This window comes from Poecilia formosa, unplaced genomic scaffold (assembly GCF_000485575.1).
Source record: "Poecilia formosa unplaced genomic scaffold, Poecilia_formosa-5.1.2 Scaffold151, whole genome shotgun sequence".
NCBI classification, from domain to species: Eukaryota; Metazoa; Chordata; class Actinopteri; order Cyprinodontiformes; family Poeciliidae; genus Poecilia; species Poecilia formosa.
The window spans coordinates 989,233-1,005,847 of record NW_006800090.1 but is presented as its reverse complement, the minus strand read 5'-3'; the positions used below and the strand labels follow the sequence as shown (position 1 = coordinate 1,005,847).

General features: G+C 35.8%; 1 protein-coding gene across 3 annotated transcripts in view; it reads right to left on the bottom strand.

Moving 5' to 3' along the window:
• The window catches only part of LOC103146071 (myosin IXb), a 39,400-nt gene that overhangs the window by 7,565 nt on the left and 15,220 nt on the right, over nucleotides 1-16,615 (bottom strand). For 2 of the 3 annotated variants that reach the window (XM_016677267.1, XM_007563804.2), the window contains exons 6-27: nucleotides 16,007-16,107; nucleotides 14,485-14,608; nucleotides 13,270-13,359; nucleotides 13,036-13,152; nucleotides 12,778-12,912; nucleotides 12,504-12,625; nucleotides 11,410-11,551; nucleotides 10,210-10,399; nucleotides 9,998-10,085; nucleotides 9,828-9,914; nucleotides 9,701-9,740; nucleotides 8,847-8,969; nucleotides 8,648-8,728; nucleotides 8,443-8,553; nucleotides 7,835-7,957; nucleotides 7,488-7,637; nucleotides 6,798-6,925; nucleotides 5,366-5,662; nucleotides 4,242-4,311; nucleotides 3,813-4,010; nucleotides 1,754-1,857; nucleotides 1,572-1,648 (exon numbers count right to left, since the gene is read on the bottom strand). In XM_016677267.1, coding sequence (XP_016532753.1) covers nucleotides 1,572-1,648; nucleotides 1,754-1,857; nucleotides 3,813-4,010; nucleotides 4,242-4,311; nucleotides 5,366-5,662; nucleotides 6,798-6,925; nucleotides 7,488-7,637; nucleotides 7,835-7,957; nucleotides 8,443-8,553; nucleotides 8,648-8,728; nucleotides 8,847-8,969; nucleotides 9,701-9,740; nucleotides 9,828-9,914; nucleotides 9,998-10,085; nucleotides 10,210-10,399; nucleotides 11,410-11,551; nucleotides 12,504-12,625; nucleotides 12,778-12,912; nucleotides 13,036-13,152; nucleotides 13,270-13,359; nucleotides 14,485-14,608; nucleotides 16,007-16,107 — 2,698 coding nt within the window. The remainder of the gene's footprint in view (nucleotides 1-1,571; nucleotides 1,649-1,753; nucleotides 1,858-3,812; nucleotides 4,011-4,241; nucleotides 4,312-5,365; nucleotides 5,663-6,797; nucleotides 6,926-7,487; nucleotides 7,638-7,834; nucleotides 7,958-8,442; nucleotides 8,554-8,647; nucleotides 8,729-8,846; nucleotides 8,970-9,700; nucleotides 9,741-9,827; nucleotides 9,915-9,997; nucleotides 10,086-10,209; nucleotides 10,400-11,409; nucleotides 11,552-12,503; nucleotides 12,626-12,777; nucleotides 12,913-13,035; nucleotides 13,153-13,269; nucleotides 13,360-14,484; nucleotides 14,609-16,006; nucleotides 16,108-16,615) is intronic. The other variant, XM_007563806.2, reaches the window with a different exon arrangement.

Genomic DNA, 16,615 nt, shown 5'->3' with positions numbered 1-16,615 from the left:
GCCTCTACAGAACTGAATGAGGGAAGTCAACCTTTTGTCTGGGGTGTTTTAGCAGGGATGCTCTCCTGATTTGTACCGTCAATGTGGCCCGTTGAGGGTGGCCAATATGCTGAAGTGGCCCTTGGTGAAATTGAGTTTGACACCCCTGCTTTAAACCCTGTCAAAAACAGGCAGCCAATATTCTAAAATCGCTTTTATTTTGCTAATTTCACTTTAAAAATGGTCAGATGTCTGTTTGTGCGCAGTCGGCTGCACAAACAGGTCAAGGATAGAAATCAAACTTGTCATTTTATTTTATAACTTTTTATGAGAAAAGGTACGGCAGAGATGGATAGCAGCCTAATGACTTGCAGTCGTCAACAATTATGACTTGCACCTGTCAATAATGATGACTGGCAGCTGTTGATGTATTCGCGGATTTGTAGCGAACATTTTTACAAGGTAAGAAGATTAATGTTCTTATAATTTATAAGTCGGTATGATTAGAAAGGTCTGATGTCGCATTATGGAGAAAGTAGGTGTCTAACCGTTGGTAACCATGGCGACAATGCCGCACCGTCAGGTAGCCTAACATGTCTGGAAAAAACTGGTTAGCATCTCGTCTTTTGTACGTTTTTAAGGCTGCTCAGATGTAAAGGGAAACGCTGTTTATGACATGGTGAAATAAATAATGTGGTGTGAATTCAGGCAAAGTCGGTAATTTGATCAACACATCAGGAGGGAGGAGGTATGATGGGTCGGTTTCTACGCTAGCTATTTCCAACTTTTGTAAATACCGCCTTCTGTGAGCCCCAACCAGGTTCACAGACAAATTAGCTCGACTCGAACAAGTAAACCATGAATAAACTGGCAAAAACAACTTTGGAAAACGATTTCATTTGCTCCGTCTCTCATTTCCAAACACCCGTCATGGCACTTCGAATGATTATGTGACGCAGTTGCAAACGGTCAATACAGAAAGGACGTTTCTGTGCCTCCATAATCACTTTCAGCCTAAATGTGCAGAATTTTTCCATGAGGAGGAAAAATACTCAGTTTTATTTATTTATCTGGATCTTATTGACAGCTTGAAAGGATATAGAAGAGGTGGATTTTCTGTGTAGAACACATTGCAACCACAATAGTGTGATTTTCATATGCACATATTTTTAGGCAAGTACAGTCATGCTTACAAAATGCAAAATCAGTGTTTTTAAAAATCACTCCTTATAAGTCACACTAAAACGATTTTAAACTTAAACCATAAAGGCTTGGAGTGAATTTTATGTCAATCAGTTTGTTGAAAAATATATTTACTGTGGAAAAACATTAGCATGTTCAATATTTGTTTTCTCCACTGTAGAGAAAGTGGGCATATTTATAAGCCAAAAACTGTACATCATTTCTTTCAACTAAATAATTTGATTTGTGGTCATTTTCTATCTTATACCATTCAATAAATCTGACCAGGCATCTTCTTAATGTTGTGTTTTAGCCAAAAATATAAAGGTTGAAGTTATGCAAAAGATAAAATATTAACTGGAGCTGTGCATAAGCCATCAGTATTCAAATAACTCAAATTACAGATTTACCAGTTTTATCAAATGGAGATTCATTGTGTGAAGATTTGTGTGGCCGTCTCCCCAGGAGTTTACCAAAAAACCCAATCCTGCAAAAGAAGATTGTCTGAGTAAATTTTGTACGGCATCACATAAATATTATATAATTTTTAACTCAAAATGTTAAAATAATTAAATGGAGCAAATGATTTTACTTCTCAGGAGTTGTAAGTGATTGGTTTGAGCCTTGAAGATCGGTGCCTTCACTGCCTGATCTGGCTGGAAGGCTGTGCCTTGAACAGTCCGGTTCTGATACCATCTGTATCAACAAGAAGACAAATATTCTGCAAGTTAAAGTACAGAAATGATTAACAAAAATCCTAATCTGAAAACTTGAACAGTTCTCGTTCATATCTCAACTGGAAGTTCACGTTCTCCCACTCCACTTTGTTGCTTCAGCTGTTTTTACCAGCAGCTCCTCCACCAGAACCGCAACCAGACCAGGAAATAAAACAGAACTACACCATCTCCATCCATCATGCAAAGACAGTTTCCTCCCACCAGCAGATTTTTTTTTACAATCTCCATGAAGGTGTTATTTGTGCAGACACAGGTTAGTAATATTAACTATTTTTCACTTTTATAGTATTGATTTTGTTGTATTTTACAATATGGCTGCTTGCAAACAAAGCACAGACCAAGCATGGTTCTGTACAGCTATGTCAGCTACTTTAGTAAGATATGTGCAAGCATTTTAAAATATATGGAAGAGCTTAATTAAATCAAATGTATAGAAGTTTAACACATGTCAAAAACACAAAAATCTTGCCAAGTATTTTTCGTCTCAATTCTCATGCTAATAACTTAACATTTGAAACAAGGCAAAACTGTCATAAGGTGGGGTTGAAGTGGTGAGGAGATGACGCAGAGAACCCAGGTTATGGTGAAGATGAATTTAATGATGAATGTAGTTCACATAGTCCAAATCAGGCAGCACAGCAGGAACTACTAGCACGCAGCTAAGCACCGGTAGCAACTGACAACGAAGACTAAATCAACTGGAACTGACGTCGACACAGGACTTAACCAGTACAACTGGGAAGACGGGAAGACGGACAGACAGACGCAGACTGCAAACGTTTGACAATTGACAAGGACCCGACGAGGAACACAGACAACAGGTGGGTATAAATACACACGGGGTAATTAAGGGAATGAGACACACCTGGGGAGCAATCAACGGGGAGGACAGGACAGAGACTCACAGGGAAACAGGAACACATTGAAAAACTCAAAAACACACAGAAAACCACGGATCATGACAAAAACTAACTTACGAGTAACTTTTCATCAAAATATAGGAGCTTTTATTAAGTCAGTGATTCCTTGATATCGATTAAAAAAGTACTAGTTCCACTGGCAGACTATTTCACTTGCCACATGGGGAAAACATCTTTTTATAATAAACTAGACAAAAAAAAATACTTGGTAACTTTTTATGTTTTTGTAGTATGAAAAAGCAAAACCTATCCAACAATGTTTGATAATATTTCAAAAAATGCTTTGTGACAGAGAGGGGGGCTATAATTTACAACGACAATGTATGAGAACAACCAAAAAGAGTTTTTGTACATCAGTGTGTGGGACAGATGGATTAAGCACAAATATAAACCAGCTTAAAAAACTGGAAATATGTTACATAGGATGGGTTTCTGAAAGGCAAGGATAGTTATTGCTGATGTTACAAATATGTAAATAAATGTATTGTCAACCATGAGAACATTAGGGTTAAGCATCATTTAATGTGGGAATTAATCAAGGGTTATCTGGTGTGGGAAGATTAAAATGTAAGATCTTATCTTCTACCAGCTCCTTTTCAAACAAATTGGGTAAAATTGCATTTGTCTTGTAATTTTTTTTCTGTTTTTACTTTTTAATGTCTGAAACAAATAACAGTTGTATCAACGTTTATTAAGCACATTTTAATTATAAGAGATGGCCTGATATCAAAGCTACTTGTCATTCTGCGTAAACCTAATCTGCCTGCTGACTCTGGTGCTCAAGTCAGAAAGACGAAAAGTTCAGAAATGAGCACTGGAAATGGACTTCGACATTTCCAAAGTTCTGGAAAGCAGCCGCTCATGTTCCAATTGAGTGAAAGATAGAGCTCCAAGAATAATGCAAGGTATCCAGCTAGTCCACATGGGACGTTTGCATGCAGGGCCAATGTTGAGAGGAGAGTGGTGGGAGTGAAGCTTCCCTTTAGGTCAGTACCTTGACCTGGGAATTGAGGGGCCAGACATCCATGACACTGGCTGAGCCCGTCAGGGTGGGCACAGTGGGGCTGATGGGAGGCAGTGGAAAGCTCCAGTACTCATTCTCCTTGGAGCCCCCAAAGCTATACACCAAACCGCTGCGGGCGTAGGCTAAGCGCCGCTTGTGTTTTTTCGGCTTGCGGAGACGAACCCTTCCCTGACAGGGCCAGAGAAAGGGACAAGGCTCAAACTGGGATGACGCTACGCGCTTATAACCTCCATTTAGGAGTAAGACAAGGCTTAGCGTCCTGAACACAGAGAGGCCTAATACAAACCAACAAACCATCAAACATGTTACGAATAACACAGAAGAGAAGGGAGAAAACATCCGAAGCTTGACAATTGATTCATGCTCTAGATTATGAAATATTATGAACGCCAAGCTTACCATTTGGGGACTGGAGGAGCTTTCGCAGCCAGAGGAGCTCGACAGTTCATCAACAGAAACTGCTTTACGACTTTTTTTTTTTTATTTGAAAAGGAAACAAAAAACAAAGTGAAAACTTTTTTTCAGATTTCAGTTGATTCTTTAAAGTGACTAAATAAAAAACATTAAATGGTGACAACACAGGAAAAGTAAGGTAACAAAATCAGAGGTGGGTAGTAACTAACTACATTTACTCAATTAGATTCAGTAGAGTAACTTTATTGGGGGGAAAAGTACTTTCAAGAATAGTTTTAATGCACCACACTTTTTACTTTTACTTGAGTAATATTATTATGAAGTACTGCTGTTCAACTTGAGTAAAATTTTAGGATATTCTGTCCATTCTGTCCAACTTTACTGAATATATTTTAACCAGAAATGCATCAGATAAGGACACAAGTCTATGTGTTAATGGAGACTTCTTGGTTTTACACAGGCTTTGTTGTTCTAATGTTTTCTATCTGCTGAGCTTGTTGGAGGCCAAGTGAATAAAATACAATATAATGTTATTGGATGTACTCTACTCACTACAAGTACTAGTTTCATAAGTTTTATTTTGTAATTATTTTGTTTGCACTAAGTGCTTTAATTTTAGCCTTAAAGATATCAAAATTTGTGCATAATTTTATATTTTTAGCTTATCTGATGACATTGAATCTAATTTTATGATCAATTATTCTGTACTTGAGTAACCTTTATACCAAATACTTTTTTATTCTCACTTGAATAACTTCTTGAAAGGTTACTTTTTAATTTTACCTGAGTAAATGTATGTTAACGTAGTGCTACTCTTACTTGAGTAAATTTTTTGTGTACTCTTCTCTCCTCTGAGCAAAACGATGCATTATTCCACATCTTTGATCCCAAAACACACACACACTACTCAACCCTGGAATGCACCTAAAGTGATACATACCTCAAAGACATAATGTAAAACAAAATCTACATTTCTGTTTAGTTGTGAACGTTGATGTATTTGTAAAAATGGAAGCATAAATGCCAAGATAGGAAATGGCATCTCTACCGTAGCAGACAAAGTATGTAGAGAAGGGTTGCACGTTTATGGCAAACACAATAAAACTTACATGTCATCTCTCCTATCTCTCCTTCGATGTACTTCAGGACTTGATGTGTCTGTCAGATCATCTTCACTGGATATCTCCCTCATTCTGTCGTTGCCCTTGTATTGCTTGCACATTGAAGGGTTACTGCTGCCAGCTTTAGGGTCCAGGGGGACGGAAAAGGGTCTGCTCAGCTGGGGAACAGATGCTTTGCCGTCGCCTATCTGCTTGCTCTCGTTCTCCTTTGCGGCCTGGTTGTTGGCTGGCTCTGGCGATTGGATCTCCAAGTTTTGCTGCCTCTTCAATGCATGTTTCATTGAACTGTTGGCAAGAAGCATCAAATCAGACCCATGTGACAGAAGTTTGACTCAAGCTTTGCATCAGTTAACAAGTAGAGTCTAGTTTTTAGTGCAAATATTTTAGTATACATTAAATAAGATGAAACTAAAGCTCATATTTCTTGTTGAAAAATGACCTGTAAATTAGTTGTATCTTATTTCAAGTGTACTAAAATATTTGCACTAGAAACTAGATAAAAATACTTGGTAAGATTTTGTGTTTTTGAAGTGAAGATAAGCTAACCAAGGTTAGTGGGATCAACTCACTCACTTATTCTTTGGTTACCTAGCAACTCACTCACTTATTCTTTGGTTACCTAGCAACAACCTGTGGAGTGACTTGTGCAGTAGCAGTTTAAGGTTTTGCCACTGTGCCTCAAAATGCTTAAAAAAAAAAAAAAAAAACTTGAAGTGAAAACTGAATAAAACAAACAAAAAAAATCCCACTTCAGATATTTAAAACAAAAGAAATTATAATTATGGATATTGACTGAAATTAACTGCCAATATTTTGAAATCTTTCTCACCAATACCTGCCTACTGGGACATTTTAGAGCACTTTATGCTTTCTTCTGCTGACAAACTCTAGGGAGATACAGATTAAACTTTGTTAGCATCTTCTAATTCCACCAAAACTATGAAAATCTACTTGAGTAACCATATTATTATTATTATTATTATTATTATTATTATTATTATTATTATTATTATTATTATTATTATTATTATCATTTATTATTGTGCTTGACTGGCCAGCAAATTACCCTGACCTATAAATCTCAGACAGAATCAAGGGAGTATTGTCAAAAGAAAAATGATAGACACCAGACCTAACAATGCAGAGCAGGCTGATTTCATCCATGCTTTGCTGCACTGGTGCAGTAATTCATGGAAAGACAGCCATAACAGATACTGAATACACTTTTCAATAGTGTATTCTGCATTAAAATCTTATTCATTTATAAACAAAGCAGAAAATTATCTTGATTAGTGTTCTGATTTTAAGAGAAAATGTTTGCATCAACAGTAAACCAAAATCATTTAAATTACCAGAAATTATCCTTCCAAAAATATGACTGATTTTAAAGACTAAATATACAGGCTCCTAGTCATAGTACCTGGTTCCACGCAGAGAACTGGAACGATTTTCATGGTCCTCGAGGTCTAGTGATTGGGAAATACGCCACGCCATCTGGATTACTGTTGCAGCTCGGTTTTGCTTCTCAAAAAACTCCCGCCAGCTCCTCTAAAACAACAACAAATACAGTTTCATGTTTACTTTGCGGTCAAACTCTCCATTTGTTCTTTGATATCATCTTAGCTTAGTTTATACGTACTTATATATGCATATAAATTTAGAATTGAGGTAGGTTTGTACATTTTTTATTATGATGGTAGAGTTCCTTGCAGAAGTATTCACCCACTGCACTTTTTTTTCACATTAGAACCACAAATGTTGCTGTATTTTATTGGGATTTCATGTCACAGATTAATATGGAGTAGTGTTTAAGTATGAAGGAAACAGATACAGAGCAACATTTATTTTCTACAATAGCATCTTTTGAAATAACATATCCATGGTCCACAGTGTTATTTTTCAGCTGTCGTTTTATATCCCAATTCTTTCCACATCGTTACCCCTAACCCGTCTGCTGTGAGTTTTTGGTTACAAAGGTTCAATTAATATGAATAATTTTGCAAGGAACTGTAAGTTGCTTAATTTTGTTCTTGCTTTTAAATGGTTCATATATGGCTTATAACGTAATAGGTGTTGTTGTTTTGTCGTTTCTGTAAGAAAGCAGCTGTACCTGGATGATCATGGTGGCATCCTTCTTTTGCAGAAAGTGCAGCCTTATGAGACAGGCGCGGAACCAGCGCTGCAGGGTGACGATCCGTTGCATCACTTCTTTGTTCAGAGTGCTCTGGAGTAGCTGACGCTCCTTTTCTTTCAGAAAGACCTGAGCAGATTGAAGGCAGGAATAAGTCATGTGGAGGTGGGTCATGTTTTGGCTAAAGCTAACCCTTTGCTTTTGCGTTATTTCCAACTGATTTTTATGTGTTTCTGCACCTGAAGATACATTTTCATGATAAAACAAAAAGATTATTTCAAGACTTGATCTTGATAAGAAAATGGAAAGAAAGGAGTGTTATATACTTTAGTTTTTCCTATTTGGTAGGTGCTCTTTTCCAATCCCATCTTCTCAAACAGTTCAGTTATCTCCTGTGGGGATCCAGTCGTTCCTTTTGGAAGCAAAATCCTGAACTTCTCAACAAATTCCTGTTAACAGGGAAAAATTATAGGAGAGTTCAGAAAATCATCCACCTCCATATTTAATGGTCCCTTTTGTTAATGTGTAAAAAGTCTTGGAAGTGGCTGCCCTGTTGTTAAAACTGTAAATAATTCCTTTATAGTGATTTCTTTTCACCATGTTATAAGTGAACTAGTACTTTTTGTCAATATTAAAGAATTATTGACTTAAAACAAGCTCCAGTATCTTGCTTAAAAAGTTACTTGTAAGTTAGTTTTATCTTATTTTAAGAGTACCAAGACAAAATAGATCACAAATATTTGGTAAGATATGAGGCTTTTAAAGTGCACACAAAATAAATGTAGTCGAATTCAAATATTGATTATTTTCTAAACCGTTCTGTGTTACTGCATTACATGCATTTATTCTAAGGATTTTTACACATTTTTACCAGACAGGCCAATAAATATAGAGGGTGCTGTACATAAATTGTTGTTTTAAATGAATCACCTACCTTAAATGTGTATTTAGCTTTGTAGCTTGACTTCTGCATGTGAATCATTTGCAGTATGCCAGTGTACTTGATTTGATTTAGCACCACTTCATCATCAAAGTGCAGCTGTTTCTATATCAAGACAAGATGCTCTGTCATCATCTGTCCTTATAACAAAAAAGAAAAAATCTGCAGTACGCGGTTGAAAATTAACATATGTTGTCACCTTTTCAGCATTAGAGCGAAGACAGAAAATGAAGAAAGGCTCTGCTTTCTCTAACGTCTCAATCAGTTTTCCCAATGAGGTCTGTGAGATAAATACATGCAGAGCGCAAACATGGCTTTAGGTCTCAAACTATAGAAATGAGTAAAAACATCCAGCAAGGTTTTGGCTATCATCATATTTAGTAATACTACTAAAAAACCTGAAACTGAGCGCCAACTGTGGGTGGATCTGCTCGCCGGATAGGGTGGAAGACAGATTTGCTCGTTATGTCGTGCTTCATCAGACCAACGATGTGATGGAGTGAACTCAAATTCATGAGGTTCTGGTTGACGAAAGACAAAATAAGATAATGAGGATAAACACAAGAGGAGCTCTGGATGTTTACATGTGAAGTAAGGTGCAGACGTTGATTTTATTCACACTTTTAAACCACAGAGTCCAATGATGTAAATATATTTTATTGAGACTTTATCTAACAGAACAACACCAAGCAGCATAACTGTGAAGTGGGATGAAATTGAAACTGGGTTTTCTTTTTTTTAATTTTGCAAAAATATATAAATGAAAAATATCTTCTATTTGCATTTATCTCCACTGATTTCAGCTTTCAGCTGAATGACAGTTGGAAGTTTTTGGGTACATTTTGAAAGTATGTACCTAATATAAATAGCTCAAATTCACTTAGACTGAATGGAGATTGGCTAACAACAATTCTGTTTCCATCCCGCAGAAAGGGATTCCACAACATTATTCTGTCATGACGTGCCGTTTTAGTATTGCACAAAACAGATTAGGCTAACAAGGTCTTTTATAATAGGACAGATTATTATAATTCATCACTTCTTATTTCTGCATTATGGATTTCTGCAGCTCCTTCAAAAAAAGGCTCTTTTAAGTGACTGATAAGTGTCGCTTTATGTGTTTGTCAACTTAAACATCCAAAGATATAGCATGAAGTTAGTGGCTAAATATTAAAAATGTGTTTAATTGGTTTGAATTATTTTGCAAAGCACTACAGAATAAAGATTTCATATTAGTTTGGCTACTTTTTACCTTTGGAATGATCTGCTTTTGTCGACTACCTCTATTTGTCCTGCAGAAAAAATATGGAAATATTAGGTTAAAACATTCAGACAAACATTTTCTGAGTTGTGAAGCTAACAACATATTGTCTATTCACTTTTTCTCTTCATAATTGACAAAGATGTCCTCAAACATATTGAGTGATTGTTCATCAGAGCGATCAAAGGAGAAATCCAGAGTATTGCTGGTGTGGGAAGAAACAAGAGAAAAGTCATTACTTTAGGTCAAAGTATATCCACCATAATTATTATAAGTAGTAATAATTACCCAGTCAGTCTGTCCAGATAACTGCTGCGCCTTTTTAAGGCTGAGATTGGCGTGCGGATTGGCGTGCGTGGGGTTTGTTTTCCAGTAGCTAAGATGAAAATTGAACAATCATTTAAATTATTTTACACAAAATGCAAGTAATGCAAGCATATACTAATTGAGTCACTTGGAAAATTCAGTACAGCCCTACAAACGATAAAAAGACTCCTTACTCCTTTCAGTCCGCTGCTTTAGGAGTTTTTTTAAGACTGAGACGATGCGAATGGTCGCTCGGAGGATGCTCCATCTGAACAAAGCTTCAGGGTTGGTTGCAACCAAGTGATGCAGGAAGGAGCGCTTGCTGCTTCGCAGAAGAGACACGACTTCAGGACGCATGAACTCCGTGTTTTTCTTTTTGAAATCCTAAAAACACCACCATCAAAATGTACAGTTAAAATCTGAAGTTTACATGCACTGTGTGCAGCAGTCTCAAAGGAAAACTGAACTTTTATTGTTTTAGATTTGTTAGGGTTACCAAAATTATTAACATTCTCGAATATTGGAAGATTTTTTTATGTTAACTTTCTCTTGACTTTTAGTAAAAAGAATTACAGTGAACTTCTCTGTATTCACGGCTCAGTTTTTGCGGTTTTTAACTCCAAATTAATTGTGAAAAATCCATCTATTCGCTGATTTTGTTTTTTTACAGAGCATAAAATATATTTTTAAAAATGTAGCTTATAAAACTGATTTAGCTTAGCCCAATCCTGATGGCTGAAGTTTGCAAAGCAGCCAATCCGGAAGCTCCATTTATTTTCCTTAGCGCTGATTGGCTGAAACCTGGTTACACTGCTCTTGGCACTTGGTGGTTACCATAGTAACCAGTAACTGACAGCTCCTTCCCCTTTTTCTGTTGCTATAACTGATATGTATTAGGATCAGCTCTGTGTTTTATTTACAAGTACTGTATTTAACATAAATTTTAGACAAATTTAATAATATACAGTGTTTCAAGAGTAATTTTGCTATATTTTGTATATGACTTTGACTGTTGTCATTATTAATGTTATCTGTTTAATTTGTTAACTGCTGCTATATTAACTGCTACCAAATGCACATTGGGAGCTACTGCTTTGTAGTTTGTTTAGGGTTATTTATTATATTTTATTTAATGTATAGGGGCAGAAGCTGCTGGACTGATGTTAATCACCAACTTGATTGTTTTATTTTTGTTAGAATAAATACCATGAACCTGAATGTGTCTGTCGTAAAGTCAACTTGAAACGAACACAGAAGGGTTACATGTGTTGTTTAACAACCAGTGGCTTTATCTGGAATTTTCTGGATCTTTTACTACACCAACTTCCTGTTGCTGAATGACAAATTTTTATCTTAACTGGAATGTAAAAATGTTTGCATTGGGGGAGTTTTACCTTTATGTGATATTTAACTTTCCCAGCGTAGTGTTCAATGGTAAAAGTGTCCTGCTTGAAGGGAGAGAACCCAAAGCGAGGGTTGCTCTGATGGTGCTGTTTAAACTTCTCCAGCAGGGTTTCATCGGGGGCCTGAGGGAACCTGAAAGACGGAAATGAAAGAAAAATAGTTACCATTACCTATACGATATCTGAGAAAGCGTGTAAGGCCAAAGAAATAAATAAAACCGCAACAGAAAACATCAGTCAAACAGATTTCTTAGTCATGCTTGAAATTAAAGTTAAACCCAGACCTGAATATTTAAAAAACTGGATTACCAAGTCCTGCTGTGACCTGCTGTTGCTAAGGCTTTAAGCTTCCTAAGCCTTTGAATTTTGTTTCGATAAGTACCCTGCGGCCATATTTAAGAGTATAAAATGTGACTCAACAGTTTTAAAGTAAAGTGGTCCTTTACTGCATTTTAGATTTCAACTTAATTTTGCTCAACCAACAAGTTTTAATGTAGTATAAAATGAGATAGCCAAGAAGAAAAAAATGTAAAAGGCTACTTTTAGATGCTCTTATATAAATGTATATTTTTGCTAAATGATTAATGGAAAAACTTTATTACAGTCAAACATTTTTCATAACTTTTAACAAGCATTTTGCATGTTTCAAGTCTTAGGACTCCTAAACATTAACGTGATTTCCAGTCAAAAGAACAATGTTGGTAAAGCTAAATTATTAATTTCAACCTAAATTTTCCAGGGGTATGTATAACTTTGGGATGAACTGGGTCTCTATTCGCAACATTTCACATGAAAATTGAAAACCCAAGAATCATTGTTGTATTTCTATGAAGCCTAGTGCGATAATAATCTGAAAGGAAAAAACATCTCTGTATTTTACACATTTAAACACAAAAACAACACAATGTTTTGCATTGCTTCACATGCAAAGCAGCTGCTTTTTTGTTCCAGCTGACTTTCAAAACTAACAGAGGTTGATGTTTATGAGCAAATCCCTTCACATTTCAGCATTTTATTCCATAAAGCATATTTCTCCCCATCTCCAAATTGTTAAATAGTGGTTTCTAATGTAAAATTTCACCTACTTGCTCTCCTTGTTCAACAAGTGGAGGAGTCCTGCTGATGTGTCACTGATCAGCTGGATGCAGTCACTGTTATCAATAAAGTTGATGTTTTCCCAGGTTATGCCTTCTGACACATACACCTCCTAAAAGTTAATAAAATATCAGACAAATAATCACAAACCTCCCACAAAATTAATGTAAATCAACTTTTTAAAAAAGTAAGTGCAGAAGCAGGAGAAACATGAATGTTATATTGTGTTGATATAAAAATAATAATAGGAAAACAAAGACCAACCTGCTCAAGCTTAAAGATGTTCTGGTTGATGTAAAACTGCTGCTTCTCATTGGCGTAGTTGATGCATAGCTGCTCAAAACTGTTTCTCTGGAGGTTCTCAAACCCAAACATGTCCAGGACACCAATGGACAAACACTAAAAACACAACAGAAGCTCTTAAAATAACAGAATATGAGATCGTTTTGATAATCTTCATATCATCTACAAACATTTACTGAAAGATCGGAGAGCTATAGATCAAGATTTAACTTGACTCACAGAGACGGACTCCTCCAGGTCTCGTCTGTTGAGCATTGCGTGGTTAATGTGAAGGATGATCCAGTCAAACAGAGCGCTGTATAAACTCTTCGCCATGGAGTCACGAGCTGACACGGCCTAGAAATGAAACAAGGAAAATTAAACGTATGGCAACACCATAAAACCGAAATGATAAATGGACATAGCAGTTTAACTCCAGGTAATAAAGGATCTTCCTAAATTCAAAGTAATTACCTCTTGTCGTGTGTAGTATGAAACCACAGAGGAGGCCGCAGTCACTACCTTCTTCTTGGTTAAAGTCGTCACCAGCTGCTCCTTTTTCACCTGCAGATGAAACGAAACACAGATAACACAGATTACCTTATCTTATTTCTAAATGTCTGAATTTATAAAAATTAAACAGTTTTGCTTCATCAGTGCAATGTTAACCTGCTGCCACCCTGTTTCAGACAATGTAGGTCCAAACTTCACACATTTTTACCACTATATATTTTGCGGTACCGTTGTGATAATGATAAAAAAAGATGAATATAAACTATTAATTACTTCTTTTGACACAAAATTCATACACAAACGCAAATACTGAAACATTCCCAATGAAATGAAATTCTTTAGGATACCACTTACTAAAATAAGTGTGATTTATATCACTGAACTGCACAATTTTTCCGATTTACTGATGCTCTCATGGACCAAATGGTGGTGAAAATAGAAAAAAAAATAGCATTTCCAATAATAATGTCAGTTCTTCGTCGTTAATTGAAATGTATCGAGACGACAATAAATGAAAATTCTTCTAAGAAATTATTCCCGATGAATGATAAATACCCAACCTGAGTCCAAACATGAAGAACCGATGAGCATTTAAGTGAAAAATCATTTTCTGTCACTTCTATCAACTATAGTCATCATTCTGAAGTGTTTCTCTCCAGCATGTTAACTACTGGGATGGATGGGAAAAATGTTAACTACTGGGATGGAGGGGAAAATGCCCAGCTAAGACAATATTCCAGTAAACACAATAAAGAGTTATTTATTTTTATCTGTGTATTTTTCCGTCTGATCTTCCTGGGGTTTGAAGTGGTCAAATAATTATGAACAAACTTGATAAAAAAAATAGGTCAAGCTCCCTTTCTGTGTCTGCTACCCCAAGAATTTGGCATGCTGAGGTGAGTGAATCTTCATTGGCGTAAACAGAGCTCTTGCACAGTGCACAATGAGGTTAAGTAAGTCTATTTTTGGGTCGTTGCTGCTACATTGGACCCAGCAGAGGAGGCATATTTTTGAGTTTATATTGCATCCTTGAATTTTGATGAAAATCTAAACACCCAAAAAAATATTCTAAAATAAGTGGCAGCCCAGCTTAGCTTGTGAACTAATTAAATTGAGTTTGCAGATTTATCGTATGTATCCATAATAAACTCCTGAGTATAGCGTGATCAGTATTACCATAAGTAGGTGTGACAGTGAAGACAAAACCTCTGCAGGTCCGGCCTCCAGGACTTCAGTATCCTTTGACTGACTGAACGTCACATTTCCCAAGAGCAGGATGGCGGAGACCACAGATAAAATGCTGCAAAGCGAAAACAGAAAAACAAGATTTTAAGTCATTTTAGAGTGGAAATAACACAAACATGTTGAATGACCGTCAGCTGTGTGTCGGTTGTCCTTATCAAGGTGTAATGTTTTTAAGATTTTTTATGAGTTAACAGAAACTTCTAGAGTGACTCAAGTTTTTCCCTAGCAGTTTATCTCGAATGTAGCCCTGAAAGTCGTCCTTTCTGCGTCATTCTGAGTTCATCACAGTTCATCGTTTACAATCTAAAACTTCTTCTCTTCATCCTAATAATGAAAACAGATGAATTCATCACAGCAGATTTTTTTAAATATCCTGAGTGTGACAGTCTTTTGAAAGCCAGACTCTGTATAAATGTTTGTAAAACTTGACCTAATTTCATGATCAATTAATTAATTTATCAAATGATAATACAAATCTGACACTGACTTTTCAGCTCCCCCTCACTGACAATAAGACAAATTTTTCACTTCACTTTATTCAGTTTAACTTAATTTGTTTGAGACCTCATTTAGGACCAACTAACTATTGAAGAACTATTTAGTTCATAAAACATCAGTTTATTTAAGTACAAATCTCCAAACTTACTGCAGGACTCATCTTTTCAGTCCAGTAGGAACCATGATGGCCTCTAGTGGTGTAAAAACTCAGAGCAATCTGTAGCCATTTTTATTTATTTATTTTTGTATTATTATTGTTTTTTATCTTTCACTTTTCATAAACTTATTTTATTATCTGTTTTTTAAAGTGCTAAATAAATAGATTTGACATTGATATTATCTGAGCTTAACCAGATAATAAGGATTCAACAAATAAATGTTAAATGCATTATTCAAACCTAATATATGAACAACATCTATTAGGGAACACATAACCACTGCTGATTAATAAAAAAATGTATATTTAATCTTCCACCTCCATGTTGCTGTGTGTGAATATTCACCAGGAAATCGAACCTGAACACGTAACAAACTATGCAGCTGATGCACGTTGTGTCCTGAGGCATTCTGGGGCGCTGGCTGGAATATGTGCTGCATTTCTCTGCCGCTCGACAAGCTCAGACATGCAGCCGACACCAGTATAGAAAGCAGAAACTACTCAATAGAGCTCAGTTTCAATTACACTTCGCTTGGCAAACAGGTGTACACTTTAAATGAGACGTGATAAAACTATGAAACAGCATGAGTTTGAGTGTTACTGCAAAAATCAATGCATTTTTCTAGTTGTTTTCTTAAAAAACACCAAAGCAAAACATTTCTGTTTTCAAAGACGACTTTAAAAACTAAATTTGAAGCATTCCATCTCATCTTGATAGGTTTCTTTGTCAGAACTGTGGGAAGCTCTGCTAAAGCTTGTGGCATTTCAGATATGTAATGTGATTATAACCATATGTACCGTTTTTTAGTGGCGGTCAAAAAGCCAACCATCTCCATAGCTTGTTGAAGTCTTTTGTATTCCTGTTTTGGATCGTCCTCCTCGTTTAAATTAAATTCCCCCTGCAGAAAAAGTGCAAAAAGAAAAAAAAAATCAGAAACATTGCGTGCATGCATAGTTCAGTACATATAAAAGTAAATGAAATAAGGTGTAGTTGTTTATTTTTGTTTATATCTATTTATTAATTATCAACATAACTGGGGAACAACATACACTTGCATAGAGAAATCTGGAGGAAAATATTTAGCTAAATGAACTTTTTCTTCCCAAAAGGTTTCAGTTGAAGATAAAATAATCTTATTAGTAATTTTTAAAAAAATTTTCAGATATTCTGTGCAACTTTTAAAGTAAAAAAAACAGGAAGAAGATTCAATCAGCAACTTTATTATCCCTACAAACAAGGCAACATTTTATACCCGTCATGTTAAGATGTATTGTCAGTAAATAAAGTTTTATGAATAGTTATCAGTCATAAGAATATAAAACACTAAATAAACTAAACTGAATATACTTGACACAATCCAGTGTCAAGTATTTAGATATTAATGCCACACTTTTCAGATTTTTATT